The 21,002-nt window shown below is 38.5% G+C and overlaps 1 protein-coding gene across 1 annotated transcript in view; it reads right to left on the bottom strand.

The window, feature by feature from the left end:
- Nucleotides 1-3,069: 3,069 nt before the first annotated feature.
- Nucleotides 3,070-21,002, bottom strand: part of LOC126092494 (eukaryotic translation initiation factor 3 subunit K) — a 30,113-nt gene continuing 12,180 nt past the window's right edge. The window contains exons 3-4 of the mRNA XM_049908111.1: nt 9,775-9,994; nt 3,070-3,281 (exon numbers count right to left, since the gene is read on the bottom strand). Coding sequence (XP_049764068.1) covers nt 3,124-3,281; nt 9,775-9,994 — 378 coding nt within the window. The 3' untranslated portion in view covers nt 3,070-3,123. The remainder of the gene's footprint in view (nt 3,282-9,774; nt 9,995-21,002) is intronic.

Raw genomic sequence — 21,002 nt, forward strand, 5'->3', positions numbered from 1 at the left:
TGGGCAGGAGAGAGGTGGGGGAATGGGGTTGCGGAAAAGGAGAGAAGTAAGAAGACTGGGCACGATGTTGGAATGAGGGCTGTGTGGTGCTGGAATGGGAATGGGAACAGGAGCAGGGAAGGGGCTGGATGGGTGAGGACAATGACTAATGAAGGTTGAGACCAGGAGCATTATCGAAATGTAGGATATATTGCAGGGAAAGTTCCCACCTGCACAATTCGGAAAAGCTGGTGTTGATGGGAAGGATCCATATGGCACAGGCTGTGAAGCAGTCATTGAAATGATGGTTGTCATGTTTGGCAGCATGCTCAGAAAAGGGATAGTCCACTTGTTTCTTGGTCACAGTTTGTCAGTGGCCATTCATGCTGACAGACAGCTTGTTGGTTATCATGCCCACCACAGAATGCAGCACAGTGGTTGCAGCTGGGCTTGTAGATCACATGAACGGTTTCATAGGTAGCCCTGTCTTTAATGGGATAGGTGATGTTTGCAACCAGACTGGAGAAGGTGGTGGTGGGGGTAGGATGTATGGGACAGGTCTTGCATCTAGGTCTATTACAGGGATACGAGACATAAGGTGAGGGGTTGGGAGCAGGGGCTGTGTAGCGATAGACGAATATATTGTGTAGATTCGGTGGACGGTGGAATACCACTGTGGGAGGGGTGGGAAGGATAGGGGGCAGGACATTTCTCGTTTCAGGGCACAACGAGAGGTAGTCAAAACTCTGGCAGAGAATTTAATTCAGATTATGCCTATCCATTTAATTCAGCTGCTCCAGTCCTGGGTGGCACTGAGTTACGAGGGAAATGCTCCTCTGTGGCTGGACCGTGAGACTTTGGGTGGTGGACTGGAAAGATAAGACGCAGGAGATTTGTTTTTGTACAAGGCTGGGAGGATAATTGCAGTCTTTGGAGGCTTCTGTGAGACCCTCAGTATATTTTGAAAGGGACTACTTGCAACTGCAGATGCGACTGCCATGGGTGGCCCATATGGATGGGTGGCAGCCGTCGAAGTAGAGGTATTGCGTGAGGTTAGTAGGTTTGATATGGACAGAGGCACTGATGTAGCCATCTTTGAGGCAAAGGTCAACATTTAGGAAGGTGGCTTGTTGGGTTGAGTAGGAGAAGGTGAAGCAAATGGGGGAAAAGCTGTTGAGGTTCTGGAGGAATGTGGATAGGGTGTCCTCATCCTCAATCCAGATAGCAAAGATGTCATGAGTGAACCTGAACCAAAAGTGAGACGTCATTGTGGGTGAGGATATAGTTCATCATGGTGACTAGGAAGGAGGTCGTTGGTTTGGAATCTTTTTGCCACTGGGAAAGGTAGTATTCAACAGCGGTAAGGTGATGGGTATTATGGCTGTTAGTGTAAAGGGAGGTGACATCAATAGTGATGAGCAGGGCACAGAGTGGTGAAGGGACAGGAACTGTGGAGTCAGTGGAGGAAATGGTTGGTATCTTTTATATCGCATCCAGTCTTTTCACTATTCTCCTTTTCCGCAACCACTCCCCCCGACCTCTACCCTGCCCTCAGTCTTAAAATCCCAACTGCACCTAGCTGCCCTACCCTCTCTCCATCTCATCCCTGCGGGCTCCCCAGCAGCAATTCACTGTCCACCGACCCTACTCAGCTATCCCTACCCCTCCCCATCCCAGCCTCCTCCTTACCCCCACCCAGTTGTCACTCATCACGCACTGTTGCTGTTACTCGCAGTGTGGCTTCAGTTGCCTGAGACTGCAGAGAGAGAGAGACTGTATGTGTGTGTATGTGTGTGTGTGTGTGTGTGTGTGTGTGTGTGTGTTTTTATAATATTGCTACATTCCATCCAGGATTCTCCAATGTTTGTTTCTAACCTTACATAATGAATTCAAAACCCAATTAGGACCAAAATCATTTAATGGTACAATGTTTACCTTAGTTTCATTTGTTGTATTATTTAGAATTTGCACTTGCCTTACCTGTATGATTAAGATTTGTATTAATTGTATGAATTAATCACACCATCTGCATCATTATTCGTGGTCATTATTAATACAATTATAAATGTTATTCATCCAGAAACATTAGCAGTTTAACTAACCACAAATATAACTGCAAGGCAATTATTACTACCACTATCAGGAAACAGTCCCTTTAAATGTATTAAAGCATGTGTCCACAGACAAGAAAAAAAAATCCTGGTTTCCCAGTTAAAAGTACACTTCTTCCCAGGATAAAGTGCTCTATCCTCCAGGTAAAATTACATTTTTTTTTCTGTGTTAAGTGACAAAATACTTTCCCTCGGAGCTGTAAAGACTTATCTATCCTTTGAATGGTAAAGGTTTTATACATCAGTGTAGAGCTTTAAGATACAAAACCCAGCAAAAAACAGCATGTTTTCTGAAGATCTTTGGTGGGCAGCGACATATACACTGCATATTTTTTTATTACGAAATTATAAATATGTCTTTGTATACAGTTAATATATGGGAGAATCCCAAACCTTGCTATGGTGGCTAGCACCCTTGGTGACCAAGTTTTCACCCAACTTGATCTCAATTGCATCCTTGATGATATTCATTACTTCTATTTTGGAAACACAAGCACTGCTTCGGCATATTTGCAAACTGCAAATGGTGCGGGTTATTAAAGTGATTCTACTACAGATGGATGCAAACCTAATACAGAATGCTAACTGCAGTGATGTGGCTCCATGATATTGCATAGAAAGTTTATGACTCGAGTTCATTTACACAGAGAGTACTGCAGATACATCAGTAGACCAGTTGAGACTTGTAAGGTTTGTAGCAAAACTTACCTGGAGGCACCTGTTGATTGAAGTATGACACTGAAATATTCTATCAGACACTTGTATTTGCTAAATACTACAAACATTAGGCAGATTCTGGTGATTTCCTTTGTATCTACAACTGTCCTAGAACAATTTTTAAACCTTGCTGTAAAATGTGATTTGGTTTACTTAAAATAACAGCACGTAACTACTACTTTCAAGATTAGGAAATGAACGAATGTGGGTTAAACTCTTAAAAGGCTTTCTTTAAATTTCTATAATTAGATAAATACAGAGCAAAATTAGAGACAAATATATTTGAAACATACAAAACAAATTATAATATATTACACTATCTAGATGCAGCCATTATGGCAGCAGCACTCTCAAAATCAATCTTCTCAGTGATATTTTTGGTTTTAATGTTTTCATCTTGATTAGCTATAAAAATTGTGTCTTTATCTTCTTCTTTCCAGCCATATTTCTTAACCCACTGCATCAATGTTGTCTCTGAAAACATTTAAAGGTACTGGTTATAACAATGCATAAAAAATATCAGAAGGCAAATTCATTTAAGAAAACTGTAAAATTACAGCTCGACAGTATGGTTGGTCCCCACTTTCCTCCAGGAGGTGAAATTAAATGGCTGGCAATATAGTAAGAAAAAAAAAAAATAAAATAAAATAAAAAAATCTACACCTAGCCTCCATACAGATAGTTCCTTTGTTGAGGAGGAAAGAAGAATAGTTCTTGGAAGAGTTATGGAGAAAGAACAAGTTACTAAGACTCCAGGATGAGAGGCAGATCCACCTAATGTGAGAATGAGGGAGTGCGGAAGCTCCCAACATATTTCTTTTAATAGTTTGGCAGCTATCAAACTCTAGTTTGGAAGCTTTACAGAGAGAACATGGTTTGTTACTGACTAACTGATAATGTTGCTTAACATGAAAACATGTATCCTTTACTTAACAATATCAAAGTTTCTCAACTGGAAAAAAATGTCACTTTGAAATAACAGAAGTACAAATAATAATAATAATAATAATAATAATAATAATAATAATAATAATAATAATACTTCATTTTATTGTCCTTTATACACTTAACACAGCCTAACAATGCCTAGGTTCATACACACACATATATTAACAGTTGAATTTATTTCACTTTCAAGTTGAAATAGCCATTGCTGCATCACCTTTCCACATTAATTTTATCAGGTTATCACTTTTCACAGAAACCTTTCATTTATATTTAAACAGCAATATGTTCTGCCAACTGACATTACTGATCAACAACCATGATGCTACGTCATCTAATTCCACAAATAATTCTGTGCTCCTTACCACAAATAAAACTACATTGTGAATTACATTTATCCTTTCAAACTCTCTAACAAATTCTCCAGATAATCCACATGTATCAATGGCTGCAAGCGAATGCTCCTTACAAATCCCAAATGATGACTCTCCACTCTCACACAAGCGACTGATGATAGTGTCTGGGCACTGTTGATGTTAAACAGCGAGATACCCCCACCAGAAACAGATGTGCCGGGCTTCGAAAATTTTAGAAATTAGTGATGTGTAAATAGTAGGTTTACTAAGTCATAACACAAACAATAGAAGTATTCCTCAGGAGGGAACCTACAGCCCCAAAGCTCTGCCAGGCACTTTATTGTGAATAACAGAATAATCGCGTAGATGTCGATACACTTTTCAACTTTCAATACATTTACTGTTGGTGCTAGAATTCTACCTTCTGATGTCAACACATTCACACAAACTACAGAATGTTTATCTACTGTTCTTGAATACATATGAGCTACATCTGATAATTTCCTGCAACAAAGTCTGACTCAACATGGACTGTAGGTGCTTTAATTACAAATTAAATTCATTTCAACAGCAACATCTACCCTTAAAGCATTCATGTAACATCTAAAAATGAGACTGAAGTATCACTCTCTACAGTATTCCTATTTAACACCTCTTGTTCACATTCAAATAGTTACTTAAATAACTATGTGCTTTACAAGACCAGGCAAGCAACTTCACTGCAAACAAAATTGTGTGTCACCATCGAAGGATTTAATCAGAACCAAAAGTCTGGCATACCTTCTGGTCATAGATTTGTATGAGAACTGCCACTATAAAAAATAAATTTTAATGTAGGAAAATTTTTATATAAAAATTTTGTTCAGAATGTCAGCTGACTCAATGCTATGCTAAATTCACAAGTGAATTAACACATCATATATTTTACAGTCTTTTTTTTATTTTTATTAAATCACAAGATATAAAAAACAGAATCACCATCAGGACAACAAATTGCTGAAATGCTACTTTCAAGAGATAATCATCACTGAACAACTACAGAGATCTAATTATCAGGACTGTAGGTACCTGGTAAATTTGTAAAAACTATTAGAATGTTGAACCCATAAAGCGAAGAAGCCACTTAAAAATCCTTTCATTCCACTCCAGAGTACTGTTCCCCTGAGGGTTTTAACTGTATACAATTAACATTGTGAAGAGCATGTGTGTGTCATTTGAAATCCACTGCTGGATAAAAGGACTCAGATTGTGATATGCATTATGATCTTTAATTATCATATGTATCCAAGTTGCTTCTCCCTGCTTTCTAATGTCACCCATCAATTAGCCAACAGACCATCATTCTCTTTTCTTATCTTTTCAAACCTATGGCTGATCTACTGTCCATTTGCATGGCTACATGTCTCATCCACCTCTGATTTTCATTAGTCATAATTACATCTTCCACTTCTGTCATCAAAGGAAATATATAAAAATGAATGATACAACCATCTCTAACGATGATTCAAAATGCTGGACAATGTGCAAATCATATTTACGGAAGCTCCTGGTTAAAGAGTCAAGGATGCTACAAGGGCCTGGAGGAGTGACTGTAAAAGACAGCAAGAAAAAAACGACATGCAAGACTCATTTAAGGAAGTAAATATAGTAGAAAAGCTTCATAAAAAATGCCTACTTTGGTATGGCCAAGTCAAGCATTGTGAACCTAACCACATGACGAGAACAGTACTTGATATAAAGGAAACAAAAAGAGCGTCTGACACTCACCAAAGACATGGATTAGGACCCCAAAGAACAACCTGAAAATGACGAGATTGCACCCTGAAATCATGAAAATATGTTCAAAATGGCATAAAAAGACTAGAGGGCCAATCCCAAAAGACAGAAGAAATAAGGCATGGAAGAAGAATGATTCCTGTCCACTGCTCCATATGCTATGGTTTTCATAATAAAAAAAACCATGTTTCATCACTATAAGTTAAAATTATACACACTGACTGCAAGTTTTCCTTTTCATACAAATTACATTTAACTTTGAAAACATTTCATTTACTGAAAGTACTCCACGTTATTTCTACTATCTTGCTTTATCTGCACTAGAAGCAAATGAAACCAAATAATAAAAATGAAGGTGGTTGAAGAATGTTCCAAAAATAATTTTCTCTGTTAAGAGATCTACAAACTTCTTTTAGGACTACTGAATATAATACATGTAATCTCCTTTCCTGACTTCCCTTTTACCTATCATGATGAAGTGTGATAGACGCATATACTTTTCAGTACACTATTATATGTTGAATTAATGCTTCATAGTCACAGCAATGACCCAATGCTTTTCAACGATTTTACAGTTTTCTTATGCATTACTATGCCTCAGACTACTGTTTTGGCTGAATCACCATTTTCAGACAATTTTCATCACAACTCAATTTTTTTTACACACTTCATCTGGCCTTACATCTTTAATGTCATTACTTTCATTATCAACTATGTTTCTAATTCACCTCTTAGATTCTCTTAACATGTACACAAGTCTTTCAATGCTGGATTTTCCCCTATGTTGTTAGTTACTGTGTCATCTATCACATATTAACTGATGAAATGTGTCGTTTACTCAGCGTTATATTCCTGTTTTGTCTTCTTGATACTATTATCATCAATTGTTTGTCTTACCATATTTTCATTGTATATCTCATCGTCTGGAATATATTCTTAAATAATTTAGTTTAATTCAGAAATTCTGGCCAATCTGCATTATTGTTTGATAGAGACTCTTACAATTACCTTGCTTCTTAAAAATTTTCTTTCGCTGTCAACCTAGCATCGACACGCTTTGCTATTTTTACAAATATGTTACGCAGCAGCCCTTTTAATTTAATCTGCTTTACCTTCCTATTCTGAAATAAATAGTCAATGCATATTTCTTACTTACTGCTTGATGACTCTGATGCAATCTTTTTTTTTATACACATATCAACAGACTCTCACCAACTGATATTCTCTAGTGGTTTAGGATTGTGACAGGTACAATTTCATCACTGTTTGATAAAATACGATCAGCCAGCTTTTAGTTCCATTTTCATACTTGCCTAGCCCATCAGTTTTCTTCTAGAAGAACACATGAAGAACAAACATTGCTGCTAATAGTGAAATCTACTAATGCAAGACCTTTGTCAGTCCTGGTATGAAAGTCAAATTTCCCCACTGGAGTGTTATTTAGTTTTTGTCCTACATTCACATTAAAATTTCCTTTTCACATCTTGCAGTGAGATGTACTATCTTTTATCAGCTTCTGTAATTCTTTTTAAAGGTCTGCCATCATCTCATCTGAATGATTGCATGATAACAATGATTCCCTCAATATCTGTATCCTTTTTTAATCATCATGTTTATAGCAAAAGCTATATTTTAGTTTCCTTTGAGGTTTGTCCCTGAGCAGAACATAAAAGCTGATTTTACACCGAGGTGACAAAAGTCACGGGATACCTCCTCATATTGTGTCAGACCTTTACCCGGCATAGTGTAGCAACTCTATGTGGCATGTACTCAAACACATTTGAAGTCTGCTGTAGAAATATTGAGCCATGCTGCCTCTATAGCCATTTATAATTGTGAACATGTTGCTGGTGTAGGATTTCGTGCACGAACTGAACTCTCAATTATGTCCCATAAATATTTGATAGGATTCATGCCTGGCAATCTGGGTTGCCAAATCATTTGTTTGAAATGTCCAGAATGTTCTTCAAACCAATTGTGAACAGCTGCAGCCTAGTGACATAGTACACTATCACCCAGTGACACGGAATTCTGCCACCCTTAAAAATTACATCATTGTTTGGGAACATAAAGTCCATAAATGGCTGCATAAACGGCAAATAGTCTAACATAACTGCCTCCAGTCAAAGGACAATTCAGTTGGACCTGAGGACCCATTCATTCCAAGCAAACACATCTCAGGCTATTATGGAGCCACCACCAGCTTGCACAATGCCTTTGTGACAACTTAGGTCCAAGGCTTCATGTGTTCTGCACTACATTCTAACCCTACAATCAGCTCTTGCCAACTGAAATCTGTTGGTTGGTTAATTGGATGGGATGGGGGACCGAACAGTGAGGTCATCATTCCACATGATCTAAGGTGGCAGAAACAACTCAGTCAAGGGGAAAGAAAAATGGGTAAACATGGAGGTAAAACGGATGTTGGAACAGTAGGAAGAGGAAAGAACAGGAGGGGTTAAGCAAATGGCGAGAGCAGGGGCACCCATGAAATGCTATGCTCATTGGGGCACCAGCACTGCCACCGACCCTTCCTGATCCCCATACCATAACATGGCCATGACACAAAAGGTGCAACGTTAGAGGAAGACGACACAAGAAAAGAGGAAACAAAATGGCACAAAAATCCAGGAAAAATGCAACAAAAAAGGGGAGGGAGAACCCAGCTGCTGTGGAGGCAAAGCCAATGCTAACTGAGGGACACCAATTCCTGAGGCAAATTCAAGGACTTAAAGCTGGGAAGACAAACCACTTCCACGAAGAAAACAGAGGGCGGACGTAACCATGCAAGGGTCATCTGCAAACATGTGGGACAAGGAAGATGGGAGGACGTATTTAGTGCAAAGGGCCAAAAGGCAGGAGTAGTATAGCAAAATACAGACCACCACAAGCAGGGGCCTGCAACTACAAAGGGAGGTTGGCTCACTGTGGGGTAAAAAACCATGGGCCAAACTAGTATGGCTGATATGAACATGGCAGAGGATGGTAAATTCCTGCTGGGAGAAGCAGAGGGAAGAACGCCATATGATGGGAGTTTCCCTGATAATGCAAAGTTTATTATACTCGGGGTTAGCCTCCCTAGAGTCAGCCCACGATTGAGCAAATAGGTACTTGATGTAAAGCTGCAAATCTGCCCATGGATGTGTCACAGAGAAAGGGGGGAGAGGGGGCAGGTGTCCACGTGGAAGCACACCGGGTAACACCCTGGAGCTGTCATTCCACAAATGCTACAGGGAGGGATCTAGCCCACATATAGAAATTATCTATGTACTTAGCAGGGGTGACTGATGGTCTGGCAGAGGCCACAAGTGCATTAATAGGGATGCGAATAAGGACACTTAATATGGAGCCCCATGGAATGCCATTCTCCTGGGACTGCGGAGAGCTGAGAATGGTGCCAACCCAAACTCTGAGGTACTGCTTCTTACCTCCTTGTTAGCAGTGGTTTGTATCGAAATACTTAATCCCACATATGCAATTGGCAATTTTTGCTATTCTGCAGTATTTCTTGTGCTGCATTTGGGTTATTTATACTCCTTTCGACAGCAGCCATTAGTAACAAGGAGGGAAGAAGCAGTGGTTTGGAAATATGTAAAGAAACACCGTAAGTAACATGCATTCCAACGTTATAAATGAAACATTGTTTTTAATCTAAAACAACCAAAGATGTACAAACATATGTATCCAATTTTCAGAATAATCACAGATGATGCTTTATAAATGAAAGTGAAACACATCTTGTGTGATTCTCTTTAACTGAACTGCAGTAAGCTCAAGACGGAAAACCAACAATAATCGATTTTAACACCTTCTACAGAAGATAGCCATGCAAACAAATGTATTGATTTAACAAAACTTAACTAAAGGAAAAAAATAATGCTTTCACTTACCATCAACACCACCAAGAAGTTGAGAAAGCATTTTCTTGTCAATTGTTTGAAATGTAATTCCAACAACATGGCAAACAAATTTTCTTATGGAGTCATTAAATCCTGTAATTCTAGATGTAATTTCTGGCTCATTCAAGACTTGATGCCAGAAGCGCTGAAAGTCACAGCATTCCAGTATGTCTGCTAGACGCATTATCTCACTCAGTGGACTCTGCATAAGCTGAAATATTTTTATGCTACATTATTTGAACGACAGCAAAATAAAAGTGTGCATGAATGCACAACAATGTAATGTGGTAAAATGTACGGTTAGCATCAGAACAGTGAGCATACTTCGTACCCACTGCAGCATACAAAATCCATTAGTGCACCCACTGATACACTACTGGAAAATCAAAAACAAATCCCCATATAGGCTTATGTTGTATACTTATGTTATTAAAATTAATGGACAATGATATCAAAGCAAAAATTCACTTGAGAAAACTGTAGTATTACAACAAGACATAATGCCCATGAAGTAATGACATTTAGGAGACAAAATTTCAAGTACTGCCAACAAACACGGCATTTAAAAAGTTGAAAAAGCAGTGGAATCCTCCCCATTTGGGCATTGTGTGACCTGCCTTCTTTCAAACCTCCTCTCTCTTCTCATTGAGAAAGGAACTGTCTGTTCCAAATGAGAGGTATATATTTTTATACTTTCAAATGAGTGTGTTGGAAGAAATTGAAATTTTACCTTTGGAAGGTAAATTAATGGTTGAACCAGTAATTGAAACCTTAGGAGGAGGAGAAATTACACAGCAGGCAGACACACAGAAAATTAATGCTTACCAGCCAAGCTTCCTTCTTGGCTCTTCCTTCTCTGTGTATAAGGGAATTCTGTCAACGATTCCACTTTCAATATCATATATATACTTTCCAATGCAATGAACTACATGCAATCACAAAGATGTTGAATGTCAACCTGAAATATTGTTTCACACTAATCCCTCTTGTTGTCACAGACGAACAAAAGATGTTCCCAATAACACAGACAAGAGTCACCACCGTATGATGTTCCAAACACCCACATAGTGCAACAGATTGACGACTGTTAGGGAAGTAATCAAACTTTAAGAGCACTATGAGTAACTTCTGAAGAGCGTCCTCAAGCGCTATTCTTTCTGAAAACTAGACCTAGCTGGCATGGCAGCAGAATAGGCTAGATCACGCACAGTATGTATCCTGTACTGCTCAGGAAAGAAGTGAGATTAAGCTTGAATATCTGGTCAGTGATGAATTTGAAAGAGATCACAACCTCTGATTTGAGAAGAATGGGACAGGATAATGACAATGCCCTTTTCAAAGAACAATTCTAATGATAATATAAGTTGCTGAATGCATGACATTAGGATCTTTAGCACCTTTACAAAGATTTTCAAGATGGGTGTAGTTGAAATAAAAGTCTTGAGACAAATCAGGACAAACTACTTGCTTAAAAAGTCAAGATTTCTCTCTCTCTCTCTCTCTATCAACACACACACACACACACACACACACACACACACACACACACACACACAAAGTCAATGCTATGGCCAATTCTAAAACAACCCATTAAAAGAGAAAAGACTGAATGAAAGATGTAAAATAATACAGCTGAAATTGTGATAGGCTGATCACTAGAAGAATAACAGACAAGCCAGTGCCACTCTACAACACACTAAAAGCTTTAAGCTAAGAATTTAGGGTAGAACCTGGACAATTCACAAAATTTTAAAACATGTACCACATTTGTCATCTACCAAAATGGTGGGCAGATCCCCACTTAATTGTAGTATTGCCCTATCACCAGAATACAATATGCACTCCGTTAAAACATGATGTGTTATAATATTTATGATGCACGCATCACAAACAAGGCAAAAAACCCATGCGTAAGGGGGCTATGTCTTATGCAGAGATGAGCGAGAACTTCGTTCCACCTGTGTGGAAAGGAGGAACGCCACAGATGTGTAATGGATTTCACAGTCTACAGGATGGTATATCTCACTTCCAGCCACTCTTCCTCCCACTGATGAGTAATGTTCTACCTAAATAGTGAGTTCACAGTCTGAAAGGGCATAGCATACTGTTCAACCCTGTCACCCTACATCTCTCCTTTATTGTTTTATCGGCTTACTCATTTCTCTCCATGTCCTCATGCTCAGCAACCCAGCAGAGTACCACCACTTTCCCATGTTGTTACAGCGGAAGTAGAGGATCTTGTATATCATGCATAATCTTTTTTTGCTGGGGACATTTGGTGAAGGATTAGCAGTTGCAGACATGGTGGACAGTCACACTCAAGCACTCTAGCATACACACCAGCAGCTGCAGAGCACTACACATTGTTATGGATACACTGCAGTACTTTCTATAATTTTTGGATAGTGGCTGTTTAATACTGTTGTTATAAATACTGTGCTTTTTCGAGTTATCATCCATTCCATGTCTTCTGTGGTTTAAAACTTACATTCAGTGAATATAAGTGGAATGTTTACAAGCTATTGTGAACATCACCTCACCATCTAATTGTTATGTGTTGTTTGGGCTTCATTACAGTGCTTTACATAATTTCCTGATAGCATCAGTTTAAGATTGTTGTAAGAACATATCATATTTTTTAGTTTTAATTCACTTTGTGTGTTCTACTACCTAAAGCTTTCATTCAGCAAACATCTGTTGTGTTATTCTAAGCCCACCTGATGCCTGGAAGTCATTTGCACAACTCTGTGAAAGATAAGTGTTTACTAATTATTATTTTGCTACAGTTTAAGTGTGTCATAGTTCTTTTTTGTTTACTGTCAGAGTAGCTGCATGTGTGTAATAGTAGCTTTCCTAAAAACTCGTTCAGAATATCCATAAAAATTGTAATAGTTTAAGGAAAGTCATTAAAATGTCCAGAAGTATGCACCTCATTATAGAAAAAAATGTTAATATTTAAGAAGATTAAAACTTCATGGGATAATGTTAAACAGGGGACGGACAGCCAGGCAGTGTACAAGATTCATAACAATTCATCAATCAAATGACAATGTTGTCACTGATAAATCACAAGTTGTGGGTCACTTAATAAATGTAGTAGCAAAAATAGGATTAAATGGTTCAGTCAAAGAAGCAAGAGAATATATTAAAAAGTCATACCACATAACTTTCACCAACTAGAAGTAGCACCAGCATCTGTTGCTGACATTAACAGAAATATAAAATTTCTAAAAAACAGAAGCTCATGTGGTGTTGGTAGAATTTCAAACATAATTCTTATTAAGTAATGTCCTTAGTGATGTAGGCAATGTATCACTGGCACAAGGAATTTTTCCATACAGATAAGATTTTCAATTGTTAAACCTCTTGACAGATGTCAAGACAGACTTAAAGACTTACTGTCCAATATCCTTACTGAGATCTTTTTCCAAAATATTCAGAAAAGTAATGTACACAAGAGTAGTATCACACTTAAGTATAAACAATTTACTTAGCATATCACAGTTTGTGTCCCGGAAGAGTTGCTCGATTGAAAAGGCTACTTATACATTCACTCATCTAATAGTACAAGCCTTAAATAATAAAATATTGCAAGTTTGTATTTTAGTGATCTTTCCAAGGTGTATGATTGCATAGATCACATCATTCTATTAGAAAGCTTTAACTTTTAAGGAACTGACAGTTTTGTGCACATCTGGTTCGAATCAAACTTAACAAACAGAATACAAAAAGTCATGCTGAATAATTCAAACAATACTGAAGGGCTAGAAAATTTTAGTGACTGACGAGAAATCACAAAGGGAGTCACACAGGGTTCAGTTTGGGGTCCAGTTCTATTTCTCATATGTGTGAATGACCTCCCACTTAATATTCAACAAGTAGAATTGGTATTTTTTGCAGACAATACTAGTGTTGTAATAAATCCCACTAGAGAGAAAGCAATGGAAGACATTGTAAATGATATTTTTCCAAATAATTATTTGCAATGATATTTTTCAAAGAGTTCTAACGTGGTCTTCAGAAAGTTGACTCTCCCTAAATTTTGGTGCTTCTCAAACAATTAAGTTCAGTTACTTTTGCTCTTTGTGTGGTGTCACCACCAGACACCACACTTGCTAGGTGGTAGCTTTAAATCGGCCGCGGTCCATTAGTACATGTCGGACCCGCGTGTCGCCACTGTCAGTAATCGCAGACCGAGCGCCACCACACGGCAGGTCTAGAGAGACGTACTAGCACTCGTCCCCAGTTGTACGACGACTTTGCTAGCGACTACACTGACGAAGCCTTTCTCTCATTTGCCGAGAGACAGTTAGAATAGCCTTCAGCTAAGTCCATGACTACGACCTAGCAAGGCGCCATTAACCATATCTGGAGAGAGTCTCACTTGTATAGTCACGAGCGATGTACCACAAGGATGAATTAAAGTTAAGTAAACAGACGCTACGTACTTTTCTTTAGTGCATTAATAACGTATCCTGTTCCAGACTTCACGCCAGTCGGCATGTGTGTACGCGTGCCTTTCGGTTACCCGTCACTGTGGACTGGCTGTCTTGTCAGTCCAGAACACTTTGTATAATTTCTAATCTTTGAAACAAACAAGTTAACCTCCTGACATATTTTGCATATTCCCACTCAGTAACGCTTTATGGAATAATTTTTTGAGTAGCCCGTCACTTAGGAAGAAAGTATTGATTGTACAAAAGTGAACAGTAAGAAAGATATGTGGTGTTCACCCAGATATGCAATGGAGTACCTCTTCAAGGAGCTAGGCATTTTAACTGCACCATCACAATACAAATATACAGGGTGTTCAGAAATTCCTGTTACAATTTTCTAGGACACTTGTACAGAGGAGTGAACACATGATATTTGGAATAGGAACCCATGCCTGGAAATTTACACTTTCCATGCTACAACTATATGAAAACATGTTGGCTGGCTCTGAGCACTATGGGACTTAACATCTATGGTCATCAGTCCCCTAGAACTTAGAACTACTTAAACCTAACTAACCTAAGGACATCACACAGCACCCAGTCATCACGAGGCAGGGAAAATCCCTGACCCCGCCCGGAATCGAACACGGGAACCAGGGCGCGGGAAGTGAGAACGCTACCACACGACCACGAGCTGCGGACGAAAACATGTTGGTAATGCGATCACTTTTACAAGGAATTGATTAGGCGAGACCCACTACATCACTTGTTTTACAATTCCGCTCATTAATAACCAAAGAAACAAAAAGTGAACTTGATAAGTTTTCACAAATATTGCTGTTTACAGTGACATCATCTTGGAGCACCAAAGTCACACCTGCTGTTGGTGATGGTGTCCTTTCTCAAACCTGTTGTATAATTGTGGTGAAAAGGGTATGCAATGGAGTCAGATGTTGTGGATAATGATCTTGATAAAGGTGATGAGCAGCTCTTCGAGTACAGTGAGCTTCACCATGTCTCTGTGTTCTGCAAACGTGTACCCAATTATATTGCTCTAACACTCACAGACAGGTGAATGAGACTTGAAGCAGGCCAGAGAGATAGGATAGACACTAAATGATGTCAGCCGATCCGACATAAGCATGCCCCTGCTGCATACCTACCAAACAAACATGTTTGCAAACAGCTGCAGCACGGAAATGGTACATTTCTGGACATGTGTTCCAATTCAAAATATTATCTACTCACTCCCCCTACAAGTCCTATAAGTTTGTAATGGGAATTTCCGAACATCCTGTATGCTAACGAAATTTGCTGTAAATAATCCATCACTATTTGAGAATAACAATGACATCCATACCTATGCCACTAGAAGGGGAAAAAAATTACCTTTATTAAGCATCATTAAACCTGTCAGCAGCTCAAAAAAGAGTTCAACAGGCAGCAACAGAAGCTTCTGATCACTTCCAAGTTACATAAAATGTCAGACAGATAGCAAAACAAGTCTTAAATCGAACTTAAAACCATTTCTCCAGAACAACAGTTTCTATTCCAGTGACGAATTTTTGTTTAAAATGTGTAGCACTTTTAAAAAATAGATAAATAAATAATAAAAAACAATTACTTTTGAAGTGTAGTTGCATGAGAGAGACTTTAAAAAAGTATTCTTTAATGTTAACACTAATCTCTTAAATGTATCCTATAAACTGGCTCATCCCACAACATCTCAATAAAAGAATCATTCAAATGACATACAGAACATGTAACTAACTCAACTAAGGGTCTGTAAAGCACTGATAATGTAAGAAACTTGACCCCTTGTTCATGATCATGTTCCAGTGCCTTCAGAATTATGTACTGATGAGTATGATAGATGGTAAACATACCTGGTAGACAGATTATGAAGAGACAATTGAGGAAAATATAGAGCAACCAAGGAATTGTCACTGTTCTGAGTTATCCGTGTATACAATCAATCTTAAAACTGTGATGCTCATCCAAAACTTCATTGTAAAAGAAAGAAGCCAAGGTGGTGATGTACTCCATTGATGGTGTGAAAAGTTAACATTTACCACACTTATATCTAAAAGGTTCCCCTCTGCTCGAATCCCAAATGGCCTCATCGCTCACAGAAAACTACTGAAAAATTGCTCCATGCATGATGAAGCAACATTATGGTGTGCATGTTTCTAGGGTACAGAACACATTTTGTATAATTGTCACATCGTGAGTAGTGCTATCTGATTGGGTAGTGGTGGCTCGCCAGCTTTGAAGCTGGAAATGGATCTCGATCTGAATGCACCTCTGTCCAACCTAATGCCTTCACAATAACAGGTCTAGCAGACTCATGTCTAGCAGGCTCATACAACATACATCCATAACACCTGGGACTGAACAAAAGCTCTATAAAACTGGAGCAAACACTCTGTCTCCTCCTCACACCCAATGTGATACAAAATTTTAAATGTTGCTGCCTCTGGACCGAATTTTCAAGTCCCTCAGAAGTGGCAGCCATGTAAACTTTTAATCAAAATGGACATTCACGATACCAAACCCATTCTTTAAAATGGTGTCTGGAAGTTTAAGTTCTGGTAGTTAAAAAGACAGCGACAAGGATTAACAACAACAACACACACATTTCTGTTGAAAACTTAAAACTAGACACTGGGAAGTCATTCACAGGTCACTTAGCAGGACTACTACTGTAAAAAATAATGCTATCTATAGCTACAAAAAAAGGGTCACACGTAAAACACTACCTTGAGGGGACACTATTTTCCTGTGCAAAACAATTTGATGAAACATCTAAAATAGCAGGTGGAGAGTACAGACCGTATACTAACAGGACTACTTCTGTTGAAACCCCATGCGTCTACTGGTCTGAGGACAGTAAGCCCCCAAGTAGTGCCATAGGCTCTTACAAAGTGAGCTTTAAGAAGTGAAATTAAAATAGAAAATAGCTTCCTTCCATGTATTGGTAAATCTCCCCCCCCCTCCCCCCCAAATACACGAACATATAATTTTCTCCATTGCCAAATCGAATATTCCTTGGTGCTTCATAATATCTACCCGGATCCATTCTTTTAATCAAGTTGTACCATAAATTTCATTTTTTTTCTCCAAATTCGATTCAATACCCTCTCATTCTCCACCACCCCCACCTGAACCACGGGCCTTGCAAATGATACATATAAGGAGAGTTGTATATGTGAAGATGCCAGACAAACAAGCTGTTACTGAAGCGCACAGCAGAATTTCTGCTTCTTGCAGGGGCAACAGTGTGGGTGATTGCTCTTATCTAGTAACATTAGCAACCAGCAGAAAGCAAGGGGAAACTACAGCCATTATTTTTCCTGAGGGTCTGCAGCTCTACTGCACACTTAAATGATGGCACCATCATGGGTAAAACATTCCAGAGGTGAAATAGTCCCCCATTTAGATACCTGGGCAGAGAGACTGCTCTGGAGGATTGGAGGGTGTAATCGTCTGGAAAAACAAAACGACACACTACATGTCAGAGAGCAGAATGTTAGATCCCTTAGTTGGTCATAGTGGTTAAGGAATTTAAAAATGAAAATGGATGGATGACATTATATACAGTGGAAATCAGTAAACTGTGGTAGCAGGAAGAAGAGGACTTATGGTCACACGAGTAGAGGGCTATAAATGGTATCATCTTGCTTGGGTTGGATGCTCCTGTCAAGATTTTTTTCCATGTTTTTTAACTCCAGCTTATGCAAAATACAGTGTATTTTTTTATTTATCCAGATACATTTCGACACCTATGTGTCATTTTCTGTGGGTCAAATTTATTTATGTTAAAATATCATAGAAAATTCAGGGCCGTTTATTTCAGTCTAAGAACTCTTAATACGTGCATTTTTTTGACTGCTGACTGAAAATTACTTTGCTAGTGAAGATTAATTTTTACAGGTCAACATTTTTGTGCCCTTTATCTTTTTGACAGCATGTCTTCCACAAAGTAATCATGAAAAAAATCTGCTTATTTTTTAAATACTTCTTCATGGATAGTGACAGTGTACATCACCACTGCGATGACTGTTAACATTCGGTTTATAAATCAAGTAAGAAGGTTGTAAAGGCGAAAGAGACCTGGAGGCACTGGAAGGTTTCAGATTTATTACATAATGGTACGACATTGATTTCAAAACCATATTTTAAACTGTATATATTTCCAGGAACTGATGCAGACTCTGACAATTATTGGTAATGAACTGCAGGTTAAAACTCTACAAATTGCAAAAAGGTAGGATTAATAAGCCTCACCCGTTATTACAGTTAGTAGGCATCTCTGTACTGTCTGTAGCAAGTAAGTACTCTGTAGATTAAGGCTAAATCATATTAAGCATTCAGTGGAGGAATGGCCAAGAAAAGAGCAAGCTGGGTTCAGAGAACACTGAAACTGCGCCAATCTCATCAGTACCTATGTATAATACTTGAAAAGGGTGCAGAATGGCAGAACACACACTATCTTCCGTTTATTGATTTTTGAGAAGGCACTTGACTTTTTTTAATATGAGAGTTATGTGCCATACCTTGGAAGAATATGGAATACCATCAAAGATTATTAATATTACTAAAGCAACACATCAGAGGTATTAACGTAGGGCACTACACAATAGCAAACTTACTGAACCTATCCAAATAAATGGCGCAGTGAGGCAGGAATGTATCCTGTCACCTACCTTGTTCTTGTTGGTGCTGGATAGTGTAATGAAGGGAGTTGGTGACATCAGAGGACATATTCAATGGGAAATGCAAGAAGGCCTTGAAGACCATGATTTTGCTGATGATATCTGGCTACTCTTGCAAAGACGTCATGGCGTGGAAGAAAAGCTGGCAAGACTGCGAGAGGAAGCAAAAATTCCAGGACAAAAGTAAACTTACATAAAACTAAGAAAATGAGAATTCGATCTGAAAAATTAGCGAAGCTAACAGTGCATGGAGATGCATTGGAACAAGTAGACTCCTTTGTATATCCAGGAAGTACTGTCTGTAAAGACTGAGGGGCAGAGGAGGATGTAAAGATTCCGTTATGGTAGGCAAATGGAGTCTTGGTCCAACTATACCCAGTCTGGTGTAATAAGAACATCTCAACACAAATCAAGCAGCAACTGTTCAATAGCAATGTAAAGTCAATCCTCCTGTATAGTTGCGATGCATGGAAGATAAACACACTTGTAAACCAAATTCAATTAACCAGTGTCCTTGGTAAATTATAAATGTGACCTGGTCATATGCGGGGGAGAAACCAGTGCCCAATCCATAAGTAAATATAGAAAAAAAGAGGTGGATTAGACACACAATATGCAAATAGCATGGAGCTGTTGAAAAGACAGCACTTGCTTGGAAACTATGAGAAACACATAATAGATGTGGCTGTCTGAAAAAGACCTGCAAAAGAATGGTGGGAGAATAGTTTCTGAAAGCTGTTTATAAATTGAGTGAAGCAAAAGGTTTGGCTGCCTACAGCACCAGATGGAAGGTGTTTAATGTTGCCCTATGACCCATCAGGAAGAACAGAAAATAAGTCAGGAAATAAAGGAGATGGGACCTCGATAAGCTGAAAGAACCAGAGGTGGTTAAACAGTTCAGAGGGAGTGTTCGCCAAACATTGATAAATGGGGAAAGAAGTACAGTAAAAGAAAAATGGGTAGCTTCAAGAGATTAAATAGTGGCAGCAGCAGAGGATCAATTAGGTGAAAAGATGAGGTTAAAGAGAAATCCTTGGACAACAGAGGAGATACTGAACTTAATTAACAAAAGGAACAGATATAAAAATGCAGTAAATGTAGCCAGTGAAAGGGGATGCAAACCTCTACAAATGAAATTCGTAGAAAGTTAAAAATGTATAAGCAGGAATAGCCAGAGGACATATCCAAGGCTGTAATTGCTTGCAAAACTATGGAAATACTGATGCTACTTACAGAAAAATGAAATAGGAACCATTGTATGAATTGTATTCAGATGGCAAGCCAGTGTTAAGCTTTTTTTTTTTTTTTAAGAGAAAAAAAAGAAAAGAAAAGAAAAGGAGAGAGGGGGGGGGGGGGGGGGAGGAAGGTGCTGTACAGGAGAAACGAACTTTAAGGCAATGTTATAGTAAGAAAAGAGAAAGTAAGTGAAGAAGATATGGGAGATATCATACTAGAAGATGAATATGATGGAGCACTGACAGAACTACATTGTCTTTTGTGCAAGATCCAAGAGAGAGGCAAAATACCCTCAAATTTCAAGAAGAATAATTCCAAAGAAGCAGGTGCTGACAGGTGTGATTACCACTGAACTACCCATTTAATAAGTTATGGTGACAAAATACTGACATGAATTATTTACAGAAGAACGGAAAAACTTGTAGAAGCTGACTTTGGAGAAGATGAGCTTAAGTTCCAGAGAAATGTACAAACATGCAAGGCACCCTGCGTCATATTTTAAATGACAGGTTGAAGAAAGGCAAACCTATGTTTATAGCATTTCTAGATTTGATGACCGCTTTTCACACTGTGAACTGCACTATACTCTTTGAAAATTTAAAGGCAGTAGAAATGAAATACAAGGAGCAAAAGGTTACTTACAACTTTAACAGTTATAAGTCTTGAAGCACATGGAAAAGAAGTAGATGACAATGGAGTGAAACCGGGTTGTAGCCTCTCCTGACATTGTTCAATCTGCACAGTGACCAAACATTAAAGGAAACTAAGGAGAAATTTGGAAAGGGAATTTACATCCATGGGGAAGAATGAACACCTTTCACCTTTGTTCACG

This window comes from Schistocerca cancellata, chromosome 7, assembly GCF_023864275.1.
Source record: "Schistocerca cancellata isolate TAMUIC-IGC-003103 chromosome 7, iqSchCanc2.1, whole genome shotgun sequence".
Classification (NCBI taxonomy): Eukaryota; Metazoa; Arthropoda; class Insecta; order Orthoptera; family Acrididae; genus Schistocerca; species Schistocerca cancellata.